We start from the raw sequence: 15,594 nt of genomic DNA, 5'->3' as shown, positions 1-15,594 counted from the left end.
CCTGAAATGGGTTTCACTTCACCGCTGTATCTTGTCAGGGTCCAGAAATGCCAAAAGTGCAAAGCAAAGAGTTAAAAAAAAAATCAAAAATCTGAAACAAGTTTGGACTTGTTTTGAGTTTGTTTCTGTTTGCTACATTCCATGTGTGTCATTCATAGTTTTGATGCCTTCAGTGAATATTCACGGAAATAAAAAACATAAATGAAAGTGAATCCAAAACTTTGACTGGTCTTGTACTCCTGATTAGATTTCAGATTTTCCTGTGTTAATGTAATACTGTCCCCATACACAGGTGGACCTGTACGCTCATCCTTCCATCCAGTCCTCAGATGAGATAGTCCAGAGAACCATAGACCAGGTCCGATTCAAGATGTCCAGCTCGTACTCAAACGTACGGTGAGTATGAGGTTTCTAAAGACCTGAGGTTGTATGTTGCTTCCCGCAAGTTTCATGAATCCATTAATCCAAAGTCTTGCCTAGATTGTAGTGTTAAAAATAAACCTATGGACTTCTGCTACAGTTTTTAAACCCATAAACTATCATCAGACTCTTTTCCTTAGGTCGTCATTTATTTCTCATTATTTATTCCTGTTGCTGACAGCAGACGGAGCTCTGACACTTAAAAGCCTCCACTGAAACTACTATCGTCACTGTACAAAAATGTTAAACTCAGTTTAATTACTAAGGAAAATTCTATACTCTGTACTCACTCTGATACCACGATGATATGTGGACAGTAGAATGTGATTTTCAGCATTAAATGGTAGTACTTTCTTTTCTATTCCCATGTGTCTTATATGTGTAAACTCTCAGTGGTGCAGTAGGTTCCATAGTGGTCCATGGGCATGTGTTCTTCTACTTGTTCTGATACAGCTCAACATCATTCTAAAGCTATTCAGGAAAGGCTCATTTCTGTCCAGTTAGTGTGGTCATTTAGTATTGGGACCTGCTCAAATGAGTATCTAGTTTCTATACTAGTTTTAAAATTGGCTAGTATCTGATTCTCAAAACTACTACTCAGTCTGTGGGTCTGTTTGCAGGTTGTCGGAGGAGGAGAAGAACAGTGGAGAGTCCAAAGACACGGATAGAGCAGTGAGAGCTCATTCTAAATCTCAGAAGCACAAGAAGGGCAAACTACCCTCCAAACACAAGAAGGACACGTTCGTCCCCACCACAGGTCTGCTTCAGCTCCCTCTGCTGCTGCCACTGCTGCTCTGCTGGGCCTGGACAGAGTTACACACAAACATATAACACTAACTACATGGGCTACATTTTACATTAGGAGTGCAGCTTATTGTTTGTCACAGCTGTTTTTAAAGGTCCTATATTACACAGAAATGTTAGAATGTTGTTACCTCCTCTAAAACTGACCTGGGGTTGTGTTTTGTTTCATTCACACATGTTTGAGTAACTCTTTATTATTCTTTATTCTGTCTACATTTCAAAATGTTCTTTTCTACCTTGTGATGTCATGAAGTTGTAGTTTTAAAGTTAACTGCTACCTTTTATTTTTACTTCAGTAGCGATTGGCAGTTCCAGAACTGAAATTATCCATATGACTCTACTGGAGGTATATGCATTTTAAAAACAGAGTGGAGCAGATCCTGTATTGCCACATGACATCACAAGGTGGAAAAGAGTATTTTCTGTATGAGAGAAGAATTCACCCTAAATATGCAGGGTTTGTGTGTAAAACATGTGTGAAGGAAACAAACACAACTCCAGGTCTGTTTGTGATGAAGACACAACATTATGATAAGATAAGATATGCCTTTATTAGTCCCACAATGGGGAAATTCCAGTGTTGTAACGCACAATTCAAGAACAGCAGGAAAATGGTAACATGCAATAAAACAAGATAATGAACATCATTGGCTTAAGATAATAGATAATGGCTTAAAAATAATTTTAAAATAGACCCTAATGTAACACACTGTTTTGGTGGAGCAAAAATATAAAATACCAAAAAAAAAAAAAAGTACAATAAAAGTAACAGTGCAGCATTTACAGTAATATGACTATGTTTATGTACAGCAGCATTAGACAGGATAAATATCAGTAGAGTGACTTAAGTGAATTGTATCAGAGATGTTCTCCATCAGGGGTGCTCAATACGTCGATTGCGATCTACCAGTCGATCGCCAAGGTCGTGTGGGTAGATCGCCGTGTCTCCTCTCGGACTCGCGTTTGGACTCGGTCTTGTCTCTCACTCGAGGTCTGACACTCAACAAGTGCGATCATATTTCATTACGGCCGCTGCTGTTGGTAATAAACTTGTAGCGGGTGCAGGAGCGTGTGGGGCGTCTCAGTGCAGCCTGTGCGCACATTTGAAACCCGCGGAGACTCTACGGCACATCACAAACACACACGCTCCCTATGCACGGCTCGTCTGCAACAGCGTGTGCCCTCGTGTACCAGCGTGCATCACAGGGCAGGTTCAACTTCCTAAACATCCTACCTGTCCATCTGCCTCACGTCAGCACGCCGCCCCTCGCCTTTTCACGCTCTCGCTCCTTCCTGCGTACAGCGAACACAAGCCCCTCCCACAGTGCGGCTGATTAGAAGAGCAAGACCAAACGTGAAGCAAAAACCAGTCTAAATTTGTGTTCCAGTGTTGGCACAAAGCAGGTCTACAGCATAGAGCGGATCTACAGAACAGACCTACTGCCACATTTGGCTGAAGTTTGTCTAACAAAAGTGCACAAATGCATCTGTGTTTGTCACGATGTGCGTTTGGTTTGGTAAACATGCAGAGGCTGGTAAATATCACTGCAAAACCAGAAAAGAATGCAACTCCAGTTTGGAACTTTAAAAAACAGATTTAAAAATCTTCCTTCACTTTTTTCACAGTTTTGTGTAAAGTGCCAGAGGAAGTTCTCTTAAAGAAGAGCTTCTCAAACTGTGGGGGAGGGTCCAAAAAAGTATTGTATTAGGTAGATCATTTTGACTTGGTCATTTTGTAAGTAGCTCGCATGCTGAAAAAGTGTGAGCACCCCTGGTCTACATGGTCTACATGATCTTCAGTATTGCACATAGTTAATCAAGAAAATCTGCATAATCTGCTCAAATATGGAAGCACTCCTGATCTGTTCTGTCAGCTGTGGTCTGACATGTACAGAAACAAATGGCGTCGAACAAAATTACAGATGCAAACAGTACACAGTGGACTTATTTTGACCTCAGGAGCTGCTTCTACAAAATACCTGTACTGTGCAAGACACATTATGCTCAAATACATGAGTTAAAATCAGGCACAGGTACTTTAATGTGTTTGTAATGAATGCATGTGTTATAAGCTACTTCAACCCTTTTAAATTTCTGATGTCATAATTTTTCCCTGTCCCCTGTCTGTCCCTGTCTGTCCCTGTGTGCAGTCCGAGGGCTCAGTAAGTCGCTCGGGTACCAGCCCAAGATGCACCGGATGCGCGTGGTTCATAACTTTCTGTGGTACATGGTCTACGGACACCCACTGAGACACAACCCTGAGACACAGACCTTTGAGAAGTCCAAGCCCAACCACCCCTCTGACCCTGAGAAGGGACCCAAGGGTGCGGAGGAGGGGGCCTGGTGTGTAAAAGAAGGGCCCCAAGATGCTGAGAATGGGTCCCAGGGTGTTGAAGAGGGTCTGCAGAGTGGGAAGGAGGGAGTCAAAGGGGCTGAGGAGGGGCCCCAGGGTGAAGAAGGACCCCGGGGTGCAGAGGAAGGTCCTCAGGGTGCAGGAGGAGCAGAGCCAGAAGAGGACATCTGCTCCAGGTCTGAACATATGTCAGTATCGGGAGATGAAGAGGAAGACCCACACCCACAAATCAAAGGTACTTGTACACATAGACACACACACAGACACACACACAGACACACAGGCACACCGACAGACACACACGCACACCGACAGACACACAGACACACACAGACACACACACAGACACACACAGACAGCACACGACAGACAGACAGACAGGCACACACAGACAGACAGACACACAGACACACAGACACAGCACACCGACAGACAGACAGACACACCGACAGACACACAGACACACAGGCACACCGACAGACACACACGCACACCGACAGACACACAGGCACACCGACAGACAGACAGACACATAGACAGACACACAGACAGACAGACAGACACATAGATACACAGACACACAGATACAGACACACACACACAGACACACAGACACACACAGATACACAGGCACACAGACACACAGTTACACCAGACAGACACATACACAGACACATAGATACATACAGTAGATGCACAGATGGTCCGACATGTTTGATCCCAAAGGAAATTGATTTCTTTATTTTTCATTGATCACAAAACTCATGCAGTTGATAAGGTGAAACTTTGTAGAGAATGGTGGACTGTGAGATTTATTGTCTTCAAATTGAAAATGTGCATTGAAGTCACAATAAGTAAAAGACTACAATTATTTATTATTTATTACTGTTATTTAACATAATATATTATTATTATTGAACAGGTGCTGGTAATCTCCTTAAATAGGGGGAGGTGGCTGCAGGTGAGGTGGGCGTCGACCTGCCCCACCAATCACAGACCAGGGCTCCTGCAAGCAGGAATCGAGAACTTGGCAAAAATCACACAAACGAATTAGAACCAAGGCCTGGGGCCGTAACATTGGCGATATATCATTATATTTTGTCACTGTATGAATTATTGTATAGTAGGTCAAATATAGCTGCTCGTTTTTGTAATAGTTTAGAATAATATAGTCAAATTACAATTTCATTTGTTATATTATATTAAAGTCAACATTTACAATAACAAAAAAGGTATAACCATTAAACATAGCTGCGTTCTCCTGTCCAGTGTACTTGGAGGAGGAGGAGCCGTGGAAGAAGTACATCCCTCCAGTGAAGTTACATAAGGACTACAGCAGCGGCTGGGTCATGCTGGGAGACCTGATTCTCTGTCTGCCTCTGTCCATCTTCATCCAGGTCATCCAAGTCAACTACAAGGTCAGACAGCACCCACCATGAAGGACCACCACTCCTGCCACCTCCTGCACTCATTTTAGCACAGTCTCGAGCTTAAACAACCAATACTCAATGTCATCTATTGTAATTATGTTGGAACCATCACCCAACATCCCAAAATATTCACAATTTAAAAAAAAAAGTAGATCAGATTTAAAGCTGGCCACATGTCAGCACTTAAAGAACACCTTTGTGCTTGTGTCTGCTATAGTTGTAATCTTTGGCACACCTTGCATCATTATGTTATAATTTGGACATTTTGAATGGCATTATTTATCTAAAGTGACTTAATCAAAGAAACAAGTCTGCTGAGTTCTGCGTTAGAAAACTGTGGTGCCCAGTGGGAACTGATGTTGCCGTAAACATCATCACAACAACGTACCAGCCCCTCGTATGGACAGCTGCACCTTATCGTTTGTTTACCTTATCATTTGTTTCGTTTGTTTCCTTGGTTAAACATGACTGTGGTCAGGTGGATGGTCTGGAGGACTACCTGAACGACCTGGAGAAGCAGCACTACCTGGTCAGATGTTTACCAGCCCGGATGAAGAGACAACTGCTGTACAAACGGTGAGCTTTCCTATCATCTGTGCTCCTCTTCTATGCACCACACGCCAACTTATAACTGTGCGTGTCCTTCATTTAGGAGGTACATCTTCTCCTTCTACGAGAACCTGGTGAAGCTGGCCTACATGGGCCTCATACAGTTTGGGCCTCTGGAGAAGTTCAGAGACAAGGACCAGGTATGTTCAGAGGACTTTATCACCAACAGACTGACTGACATGTTCTAATGAAGTGGACTAAGGGAGTGTGACGTCACCCGTAGCGTTTATCCTGTCAAATCAAACTCACTGAGGCTAGCAGTTGTAGAATTCAATTTGGAGAAAAGTTTTATATTGGGAATTCTAATCGCAAGTATCATAGTGACTAGAGATGTAACAATAACTCAAATATCATCATCATATTATATCGTCAAAAGTCTCACAATAATACCGTGGGCCATCACAATATATTGAATTACAAATCCCCATCCATTTTCTTCTACTTATTCGGGGCTGGGTCGTGGGGGTAGCAGTCTAAGCAGGGACTCCCAAACTTCCCACACCCCAGACACTTCCTTCAGCTCCTCTGGGGGGACCTCAAGGTGTTCCCAGGCTAGACATAGTCCCTCCAGCGTGTCCTGGGTCTTCCCCAGGGCCTCGAATTACAAGTCTGCTTCTGCTAAAGAGCCTGTCTCATGCTAAATCAACTTTTCAGACCTTTCTACCTTCTAAGAGTGATGTGTGGGTCTTGTATATGTAGCTGAAGTGTTTTTTTTAGATTGATTTGGCATTTTTTAAGCAAATTGCAGCGTATTTCTGTCACCCTCCCACGTGAGAAGGAACTAAAGCTGCTACAATGATGATGCGGCAGATACATCTATAACGTGTTTGATGTAGCAGAAGATGCCCTCCTCCCCCGCTCCACCTCCTCAGCTCCACCGCCTCAGCCTCAGCCCCACCTCCACCCCGCATCGTCTGATAATTCCCACATGAACACCTAAACAAAAGCGGCAGCATAAGCTCATTATTCTACACTGCAGTGTACACGATATAATAAGTTTATCTACTAGTGTTTATTAATACTTTACCGGAAGGGCGGCTCACACGTTGCCTACGTCACGTTTGGAGGGCGGAGCCTGTGTTTTCTCAGGACGGGCGGGGTGAGGAGCAATAGTCGGCCTCTCATAGTTCCTGGTCTGTGACTGTCTCCAAGAAATCAGTAAGATTTCAGAACTATTGTGTAATGGATGTTCCAAAACCCAAATTGTGCTTGTTTATGTGCAAAAGATACAATGTGAAAAGAGTTATTTTGCACGAGATGGGCCCTTTAAATTATTAGTTATAGTACAGAAATATAGTTAAAAACCACAGGGAACTACTTAGACCATGATCTTTGCTCAGTTTCAATGCCGAATTTGATTCATTCTCACTCTATCATCATCCTATCCTTCCTCATTTTCCCTTCAGGAGTAGGACAGGAGAAAGAAAGAAAGATAGAAAGATAAAAAGATAGATAGATAGAAAGACAGAAAGGTGGATGGATACATTTTTCACCCACTAAATAGTCTGGATTTCTGTCTGAATAAGCTGAAGTATGTACAGGCATTTCCACATTAGCTCCATTCACTGGTTGCCCAATCACAAACTCACAAATGTGGTGAGAATTCATCTTGCTGACCAGGTTAATCCCTCCGTGTATAGAACAAAACGAGCAGAATGCTGTTGGTTGGTGTTGAATCCTGTGTTGTCCTTCAGGTGTTTATCTATGTGAAGCGCCACGCCACCATCGTGGACACCACCAGATCAGAGCCTCATTACTGGCTGGTGACAGAGCCTCCAGAGCGGCCGTTTGAGAGGAGACGCTACACCTTTAACACTGCAGAGGACATCGAGAGCTTCTGGTTCGACCTGATGTGTGTCTGCCTCAACACTCCTCTGGGTACGACACACAGGGCTGCTTAGATGGGACACTGGGCTCGTGTGATGAAATTCAGATTGACGAGATTATGTGGCAAGAAATATTCAGAGTAGAGATGGGACAATTTCTACGAGATGAGACATGTCAAGAGATTTAGCTCACAAAAACGAGACAAGACAAGATTTTGATAAAATTTGAATAAATAAATTGTGCCTTTCACTTTTTATGTATTTAATTTGACAGTTTTGGTGTCATTATAGCACTACATTATAGCAGTATAGCATGCTTTTTGGTATTACATCTTCTCAAGAGGAGTTAATCAGCAAAATTAACCTTTTTAATCCAAGCAAAATAAGGGGGAAAAAATTTCATAAGATAATTTTTTGTCTTGTGGCTAATTTTGTCACGTGAGATCTTGTGGCACGAGATCTTGTCCCATCCTTAATCCAGAGGGATCTGTGACTAGGTCCAGTATCCTACTAGGTTTCTGCAAACACAAAAAGCTGTATTATATTTACAGGCACGCCCACTAAACCAGATTCTGACTTCCTCAGATATTAGCACAATTTCCAAAATCCATGTAAACACTGAGCTTTGATACGGGGACTTGCGTCTCAGTTCAAACTTCACTAATCGAGCACAACTCTAACTGTACTCTGAGAAACCCTGCATCCAGCTCAGATCACACCAGCGGGTACTTACTCACTTACATTAGATCAGCAATGATACAAATTATGAACACTTCAAGTTACAAAATGATTTACTCAAAAAAATTTAATTTATTGAAATTGTCCAAACAAATTCTCTTGTGGATCAATGAAGTTTGTCCAAGTCTTATTTCTATATCTAGATTTGCAAAAGTGTGATTAGACTGTATCTTCTGTGTCTCTTCATATTTTCATGAGCTCTAGCAACAAAGTTCATGTGTGTGAAATACACACACTGTTACTTTGTGAACACAGGACTGAGTGTGTGTGTGTTCCAGGTGTGATCCGCAGTAAGAGGAACGGGGGTGAGACTGACCCCTCCTTTGTCAGGGACCGCTCTGTGTTTGTGGGAATGTCCTACCTCATCAAGTAAGAGCTCCAGCTACTCTGCACCACACATACAAGGACTTCAGAGTACAAGCCAACACACACTAACAGTAATGATCTGATTGTAATGTACTGCACAAACAAGCTAACAGGGCTGTAGTCGACTAAAGAAATCCTTCGTTGACTAAAGACATGTCTTGCCAATTAGCATTGTCAAAAGTACCGAAAATTTTAAAAGTCACATTCACATAGACTCATAGAGTTGTATACACCCATGGACCACTATGGAACCCACCTGCAGCACTGAGGGATTACACACATATAAAACACATGGGAATAGAAAAGAAACTACTACTGTTGAATGATGAAAAATGAAACTCACATTCTATTGTCTAAATATTAAATTTTTTATTATCACTGCGGTATTGGAATCAGTATTGTAGTTCAGTATTGAGTCTATTCCTTAGAATCCAAATTTAGTTAGTGTCTTGACAACATGATTAGAAACACTATACTTTTAAAAAATGTAAACCATTAACCAGTGTACAGAACAGTGCCCAATATCTGTGAACCTTTTTATACTGACTATTTGCCCTGACATGACTGTAATGACATTGTGATCCTCACAGAGGCAGCTTGGAGGTGGTGGATGATGGTTCTATTCCCGGTGATGGGAAAGGAGCAGGAGGCCTCTCCTCTGAGTTCTTTGCTCATCTCAAGAGGAACTGGCTGTGGACCAACCACCTGCTCTCAGTCAAACCTGTAAGTCTGGTGATATCTCACTCCACATAAACACAGTTTGTTGTTGTTTCTACAAAATCTGTGTTCTTTACTTCAACTTAAGCCACATGTGTGGGCCATGTTATGGATTTTAAAAGCTAAATATTAATATAGACAAATATTTTCGTTTATCAGCCACAGCAGCAGGACAAATATCGGATATTGGCTCAAAAAATTCACATTGGCCAATCTCCAGCTGTTTCCTTTCACCCTCTTGAAGTTGTATTTAGTGATTTGTGCATGTTTGAGTCATCTTTATTCCTCTGTATTCAAGACATCATTGCTCCGATTCACCTCAACCGGTACACGCCCACTGTGATGTACACACTTTGTTGGACACAGTAATTTTCCAGCTCAGAAATCTGCGTAGTTTTCAGTATTGTGATTAACATGTTTAGATGATAACATAAGGACCCATGGGCGTCATAGATTATGTTATAACAGACACAGGCACAACAGGTCTATAATTCTACACTTGTCACACATGCTTCTGTGACTGTTGCAGAGACACACTGGTCTGGAGTGCACGGACACAAAGGTGCGACTGAAAAGCCTCTGTAGGAACTCTCTGCAGATGGTTCTCCAAGCAGGTGAGGGTTCCATTAGTGTGTTTACCACATTGTAAATTTAGTATAACAGTGTATTTTAATGAAACTCTTTTGTTGCCAGGTCAATACTGTAGTTACAGCTATGAAATGTCTTTTCCTTTTGGTATTTAATGTGCAGTTGATTGTGTAAATGCACCAGGGCCCATGTTTTGTGCTGTGTTTGTATTTGTGTCAAACAGAAGGGTCTGCCATGCCCAGCTATCTGACCCCTAAGAAGAAGCTGATCACTGAGGAGGACGTCCAGGTACCATGTCCCTAACTCTAGCTCTTACAGTGTGCAGTGGTGTATAGTGTGTAATGAGTGATGAGTGTGGTCTAACCCTGGTGGGGGCAGGTGGTGGAGGAACCAGCTTGTAGGAAGAAGCAGGGGATGGGAGGAAAGCAGCAGAAGAGGAAGAGACAAAAGAAGGAGGTGGTGAAGGTCCCACGCAAAAAGAAGGGTATGTGCCTTAATCTGTCTAACAACATCCAAACTCTCAGTCACATACATATAGTACATACAGTAGTCCCTTCAGCAGGTCCTCAGGGCCCCCACCCAGTGAGACAGACATTCTGACATCATCCATCATAAATGAATGCTGCTGTTTAGCTCACTATTTTGGCCACACAGTTTTCATTTATTGAATACATTTACTGTCGTTGTAGCACCGCTTTTTGGAGTTACAGCTTCTCAAAATGTGTAACTCAACTTTTTTTTTTTTTTGTCTAAGCCAAATAAATAAACATAAAGAATCATTCTACAAATGTGGGATCTTGTGAGATGTTGTCCCATCCCAAGGCAATAGGATGTTGGTAGACTGGTAGATGGTGTGTTTGTGACAGCTCTTTCCCCCGACAGAGGCAAAGAAGCGCAGCTCAGCCCATGATGAGCGCGACCACGAGGCTCTGAAGCACATGACTCGGCAGAGAGTCTACTGGTCCCTACAGGAGGACTCACTCATGATGCTGTGTGCTGTGGCCGCTAACCTGCTCAACAGCAAGGTACTGTCTCACACACACACACACACACCACCCCTGCATTCAGATACACGCAATAGTATGGAGTATGGAGGGCAAACCCTCCACCTCAACATCTGGAGACTGCTCCTGACAGCTTGCACCAGTGGTTTTGAAGGATCGGTCAAATTTCGCTAGGGGGACAATAAAGTGTACCATACCCTGAATCTTAATGTAATGTCTCCACTCCACATTGTTTTTAAAAACTCAAATGTTGCTGTGCTCAGCTCAAGAGGCCCTTCGTCCCGTACTGTGTGGTGAGAGACGTTCTGCACAAAGAGTTTGAGAAGTCTCGAGATAAGACATCTTTGGCTGTGGGCCGCCGCACACGCTACATCCTCAAGAACCCCCAAACCATGCTCAACTACAGGTGGGTGCTCCCTCCACTGGGTACTCTGCTATGAGCTACTGTGTTATGTGGTACTCTGCTATGGAATACTTTGCTATGGGCTGTCAGGACTAATATATTAATGACATATTATGTAAAATGCACTTTTATGAGCCTTTAACTATTGTATAATTCTCCTTCATCATTTATGTTCGCAAAATTGTGATTCTTGCGTGTTAGAGGAATCTTCTATTGTCCTGTAGGTGAGACTTGAGGGCTCCTAAAATCTTTTCTCTGTTCACCGCCCTCATATCTCCACTCACTTCATATCTTCTCACTTCTGTGTACTTACTTGGGGTTATTCCAATGATCAACATGTAATAATGACCCACATGTGTTAGAATAAGCCTGTCTGCAACAATGTGTCCAAAAGACATTTGGTAGGAATGTGAAGTATTGCATACATCTGCTTGTAGAAAACAAAAGCTCTGGGTTAGCATTGAACATCGTCTTTCTTAAATGGCAGCCTGCTTTGACTGGTGTGTTGCAGGATCTGTCTGGCGGAGGTGGGCCAGGACAATGCTCTGCTCAAACTGTTGGAGGAAAACCTGCCCAAAGACCCAGACAGCCCTGAGGTCAGTCAAACCTGACATACACATGCCATCTGAAACCCGGCAATAGCCCCATAACGCGAACAGATAGATGTCTCATAGTTGTCCCTTTCCTAACCTTACTCTGGTCTGTGCTGTGTCCATCAGGAGTGTGCACAGTCCTTCTCAGAGTATGTGCGTCTGCTCAGACAAAAGTTCAGCTCCACTGTAGACCTGAATGAGCTTTACATCCCCGACAGCAAGGAGGAGCTCTTCTCTCAGTAAGACATTACACACACACTCAGGGACTTTAAGCACAACAGCTCACATCAGTTCAGACTACAAACTGATATACAGTATCTTCAGGAAGGGATACATTAAAAGTACATTGTGTAACTCTGTGTTTATCGCCTGGCTTTTTCAACAGTATGGCATTAAATATGTCAACTTGTTTGTTCTCCCTGTGTGTGGGTGGGTTTCCTCTGGGCACACCATCAAACTAAACATGCACAACAGGTCAAATCCTCCATCTGATGTAGTCCGGACCAAGACTAGCCCATGACCTGGAGATGGATCTCGAGGCACAGTAGCTCACTGCCCCTGGCTGAAAGACGGGTCAAATGCAGAGAATGAATTTCCCTGACGAGGGTTCAATCTTAACAACATGCAGTCTCTCTGTGAATGCAGTTAACTCTCCACAGATCTGATCTGTAACTTGGCCCGATTGTCTCCTTAGAGGTAGATTAGTTAAATGCCATACAGTGGAACATTTCAGGAAAGCAATAACTTCTCCATGGAGATCTGCAGTCCAATTACGTAGTGCACCTTTAAAATATTGTTTCAATATACATAATAATGATAATAATAATAATGCATTAGTTTTATACAGTGCTTATCTAGACATTCAAAGACGCTTTACAGATCATTATTCATTCACTTCAACCCTAGTGGTGGTAAGATACTATTGTAGCCACAGCTGCCCTGGGGCAGATTGACGGAAGTGAGACTGCTAATCTGCTCCATCGGCCCCTCGGACCACCACCATCACTCACACACACACCACTTTCATACTAGGCAATATGGGTGAAGTGCCTTGCCTAAGGACACAGCTTTTTTTTTTTTTTTGACTGGCCCCCCTGTGGCACCTGATTCTCCCAGTGTCTCCCATCCAAGTACTGACCAGGCACAGCCCTGCTGAGCTTCTGAGATCTGACGAGATCAGGCTTTGACAAGCCGGTATGACCACAAATATAAATATAATATAAATGTTACTGTACTGTACAGACATATCTCATTTTGCTTTAATAATACATATACTGTGCAGCTCTAATGATTATCTTTACATTTCCAAGTTCTAATCTAGCATCTGATGTAAGTGACAGTTTCTCTGAAGTTGTTGGTTTGTTCTGTGTTTGTTTGAACAGGTTCAAAATTTGTGCCATCGATAATGTGCGGAGACTCTGTGACACGGACACTCTGAGACGGTGAGTGCTGTGGGACAAACTAGGACAGTCAAAAGGATCCAAAATGAGATTCTAATCCAGGCATGTCCAAACTATGGCCCAGGTGCCAAATGCGGCCCTCAGACACATTTTTCTTGGCCCTCAGATTTCCAGGTGAATTGGCCCAAATTACCTTGCGTCAATTAAAAAATATTTTTTTACTGCAAATTTTTTGAGAATCTACCTGGATAAAGCTAATATTGAATATTTAGTGTGTGGTTTTAAGGATCTTAGCATGAATAAAGACTGATGGTTCATTCTAACGTGTTAAATATGCACATATTTCAATTATTCCCTGTACTGAGCATCAGTCTGCGGCCCCCGATCGGCCCTCTGCTTCGTCTGTGTTTAGATATGTGGCCCTTGATGAAAAAAGTTTGGACACCCCTGTTCTAATCCATGCTAAAACTAGATACTCATTTGAGCAGGTATGGATACTAAAGAAGTCCCATTAACAGGACAGAAATGAACCTTTCCTGAATGGATTTAGAATGATCTGGAGCTGTATCAGAACAAGTGTAAGAGCACATAGACTAGTATAAAAGGACATAACTAGCGCACCATCTGCTGCGTCCCTAAATGAAGACATGAACATTCATTAAATTTGCCCTTATAAATGCCAGCCTCGATGAGCGTCATTTGGCTGGAGCCAAATGTCACACTCACTTAGAGCTGGGACCAAGTCGTTGTTTTGCAAGTCTCAAGTAAGTTTCAAGTCTTTAACCTCAAGTCCGAGTCAAGTCCCAAGTCAAATACAGGCGACTCCAAGTCGAATCTCAAGCCACTGGCCCATAAATCCAAGTCAAGTCCAAGTCGTTTGCGTTAAGCTTCAAGTCATTTCAAGTCTTTAAACCAAAGTACCAAATATAGCTTTGATTTTAGCAGTTTATGTGACTTTTAAACTGAACTGTACTTTAAAAGTCTTAGTATATTTATATATGAGTATGTATTTATATATTATATATGAGTTGTAGAAATGCTAACTTTTCTTTTTAAAAGATTTTAGTGCCAATCATTACCGTTAGAACAGAAAGAATTAAGAGTTTAAATTTTTTTTCATGTAATCTGCACTGAAATGGATGGATCCTGTTCTATGTAGTTTCCTCTTGTTTTACTGTATTTTATTGTATATTACTGTATTGTACTGTACATGCTGTATTGTACTATATATTTCTGTATTGTAGTGTATATTATTGTATTACATTTGAGGATACCATCTCACAGTACTTCAGTTCCATCCAAAGTACCAAACAGAGAAGTAGGACAGACATGTTCCAGTTTGTTCCTTTAAAATGCAGTTCTGCATTTATAGAAAAGTATTTTCTAAAAACATATATATTTTTTGGAGAAGCATCAAATCTTCTCAAGTCACAGACCTCAGGTCTTCTGAGTCAAGTCTCAATTCACTGACCTTCAAGTCCAAGTCAAGTCCCAATGACATTCTATTGTCCAAAGAAAGAGTGTTATTATTAGTGTTCTTATCATTGTCGGTATCGAGTCTGTTCCTTTGCATCAGAATGAACAGTGTTTGCGTATTTGTGTCCACAGGACGGAGGACATCCACGCCATCGTCCTGCACAACCTGATCCAGAGCACATTGGCCATGACCAACTCTCAGATGAAGAGCTCCCGGTCCTTCCAGGTACACACAGCTCTGAGACCCAATCACTAAAACATGCACATACATACAGGCTAGGACTAAGTGGAGGGACCGAAACCCTGGAGATATTGTTCTACCTGAAATGTTCTACACATCCACATCCATCAAAAACATGACTTAGATTGTAGTGGTTGTACAAGAGTCTCTAGGCTGTGTCGTGGAGCTCCTAGCAGGTGGTTCCTCTGTCGTCCATCTCACAGCTCTTCGTCTCTGTCTCCTGCTGCAGATCTTTCATGTGTACAGCAGCTACAGTCAGGAGCTGCTGTGTCAGGTCTTCGTCCAGTGCAGGAGGAGAGGCCTGGTGAACCGCCGCAGGATGAACCAGAGCCTCGGACCCAAGAAGAACCGAGCCCTGCCCATCCTCCCCATGTCCTACCAGCTCTCCCACTCCTACTACAGGTACCACTGCTCAGAACACTACTACTACTACTAATACTACTACTACACTACTACAGGTACCACTGCCCAGAACACTACTACTACTACTAATACTACTACTACACTACTACAGGTACCACTGCCCAGAACACTACTACTACTACTACTACTACTACTACACTACTACAGGTACCACTGCCCAGAACACTACTACTACTACTACTACTACTACTACTACACTACTA

The 15,594-nt window shown here is 42.5% G+C and overlaps 1 protein-coding gene across 1 annotated transcript in view; it reads left to right on the top strand.

The window, feature by feature from the left end:
* LOC110157783 (general transcription factor 3C polypeptide 1) overlaps nt 1-15,594 on the top strand; it is a 44,562-nt gene that overhangs the window by 11,544 nt on the left and 17,424 nt on the right. The window contains exons 14-32 of the mRNA XM_020922164.2: nt 293-396; nt 1,041-1,177; nt 3,375-3,812; nt 4,847-4,995; nt 5,486-5,583; nt 5,660-5,756; nt 7,311-7,494; nt 8,459-8,549; nt 9,137-9,269; nt 9,793-9,877; nt 10,075-10,139; nt 10,230-10,335; nt 10,734-10,876; nt 11,119-11,261; nt 11,770-11,854; nt 11,978-12,090; nt 13,234-13,293; nt 14,860-14,953; nt 15,198-15,370. Coding sequence (XP_020777823.2) covers nt 293-396; nt 1,041-1,177; nt 3,375-3,812; nt 4,847-4,995; nt 5,486-5,583; nt 5,660-5,756; nt 7,311-7,494; nt 8,459-8,549; nt 9,137-9,269; nt 9,793-9,877; nt 10,075-10,139; nt 10,230-10,335; nt 10,734-10,876; nt 11,119-11,261; nt 11,770-11,854; nt 11,978-12,090; nt 13,234-13,293; nt 14,860-14,953; nt 15,198-15,370 — 2,498 coding nt within the window. The remainder of the gene's footprint in view (nt 1-292; nt 397-1,040; nt 1,178-3,374; nt 3,813-4,846; nt 4,996-5,485; nt 5,584-5,659; nt 5,757-7,310; nt 7,495-8,458; nt 8,550-9,136; nt 9,270-9,792; nt 9,878-10,074; nt 10,140-10,229; nt 10,336-10,733; nt 10,877-11,118; nt 11,262-11,769; nt 11,855-11,977; nt 12,091-13,233; nt 13,294-14,859; nt 14,954-15,197; nt 15,371-15,594) is intronic.

Source organism: Boleophthalmus pectinirostris, unplaced genomic scaffold (genome assembly GCF_026225935.1).
Source record: "Boleophthalmus pectinirostris isolate CB_2022bp ecotype Guang Dong unplaced genomic scaffold, ASM2622593v1 HiC_scaffold_22, whole genome shotgun sequence".
Lineage (NCBI taxonomy): Eukaryota > Metazoa > Chordata > Actinopteri > Gobiiformes > Gobiidae > Boleophthalmus > Boleophthalmus pectinirostris.
Note: the sequence above shows the minus strand (reverse complement) of the source record. Positions and strands in the feature narration are given on the sequence as shown.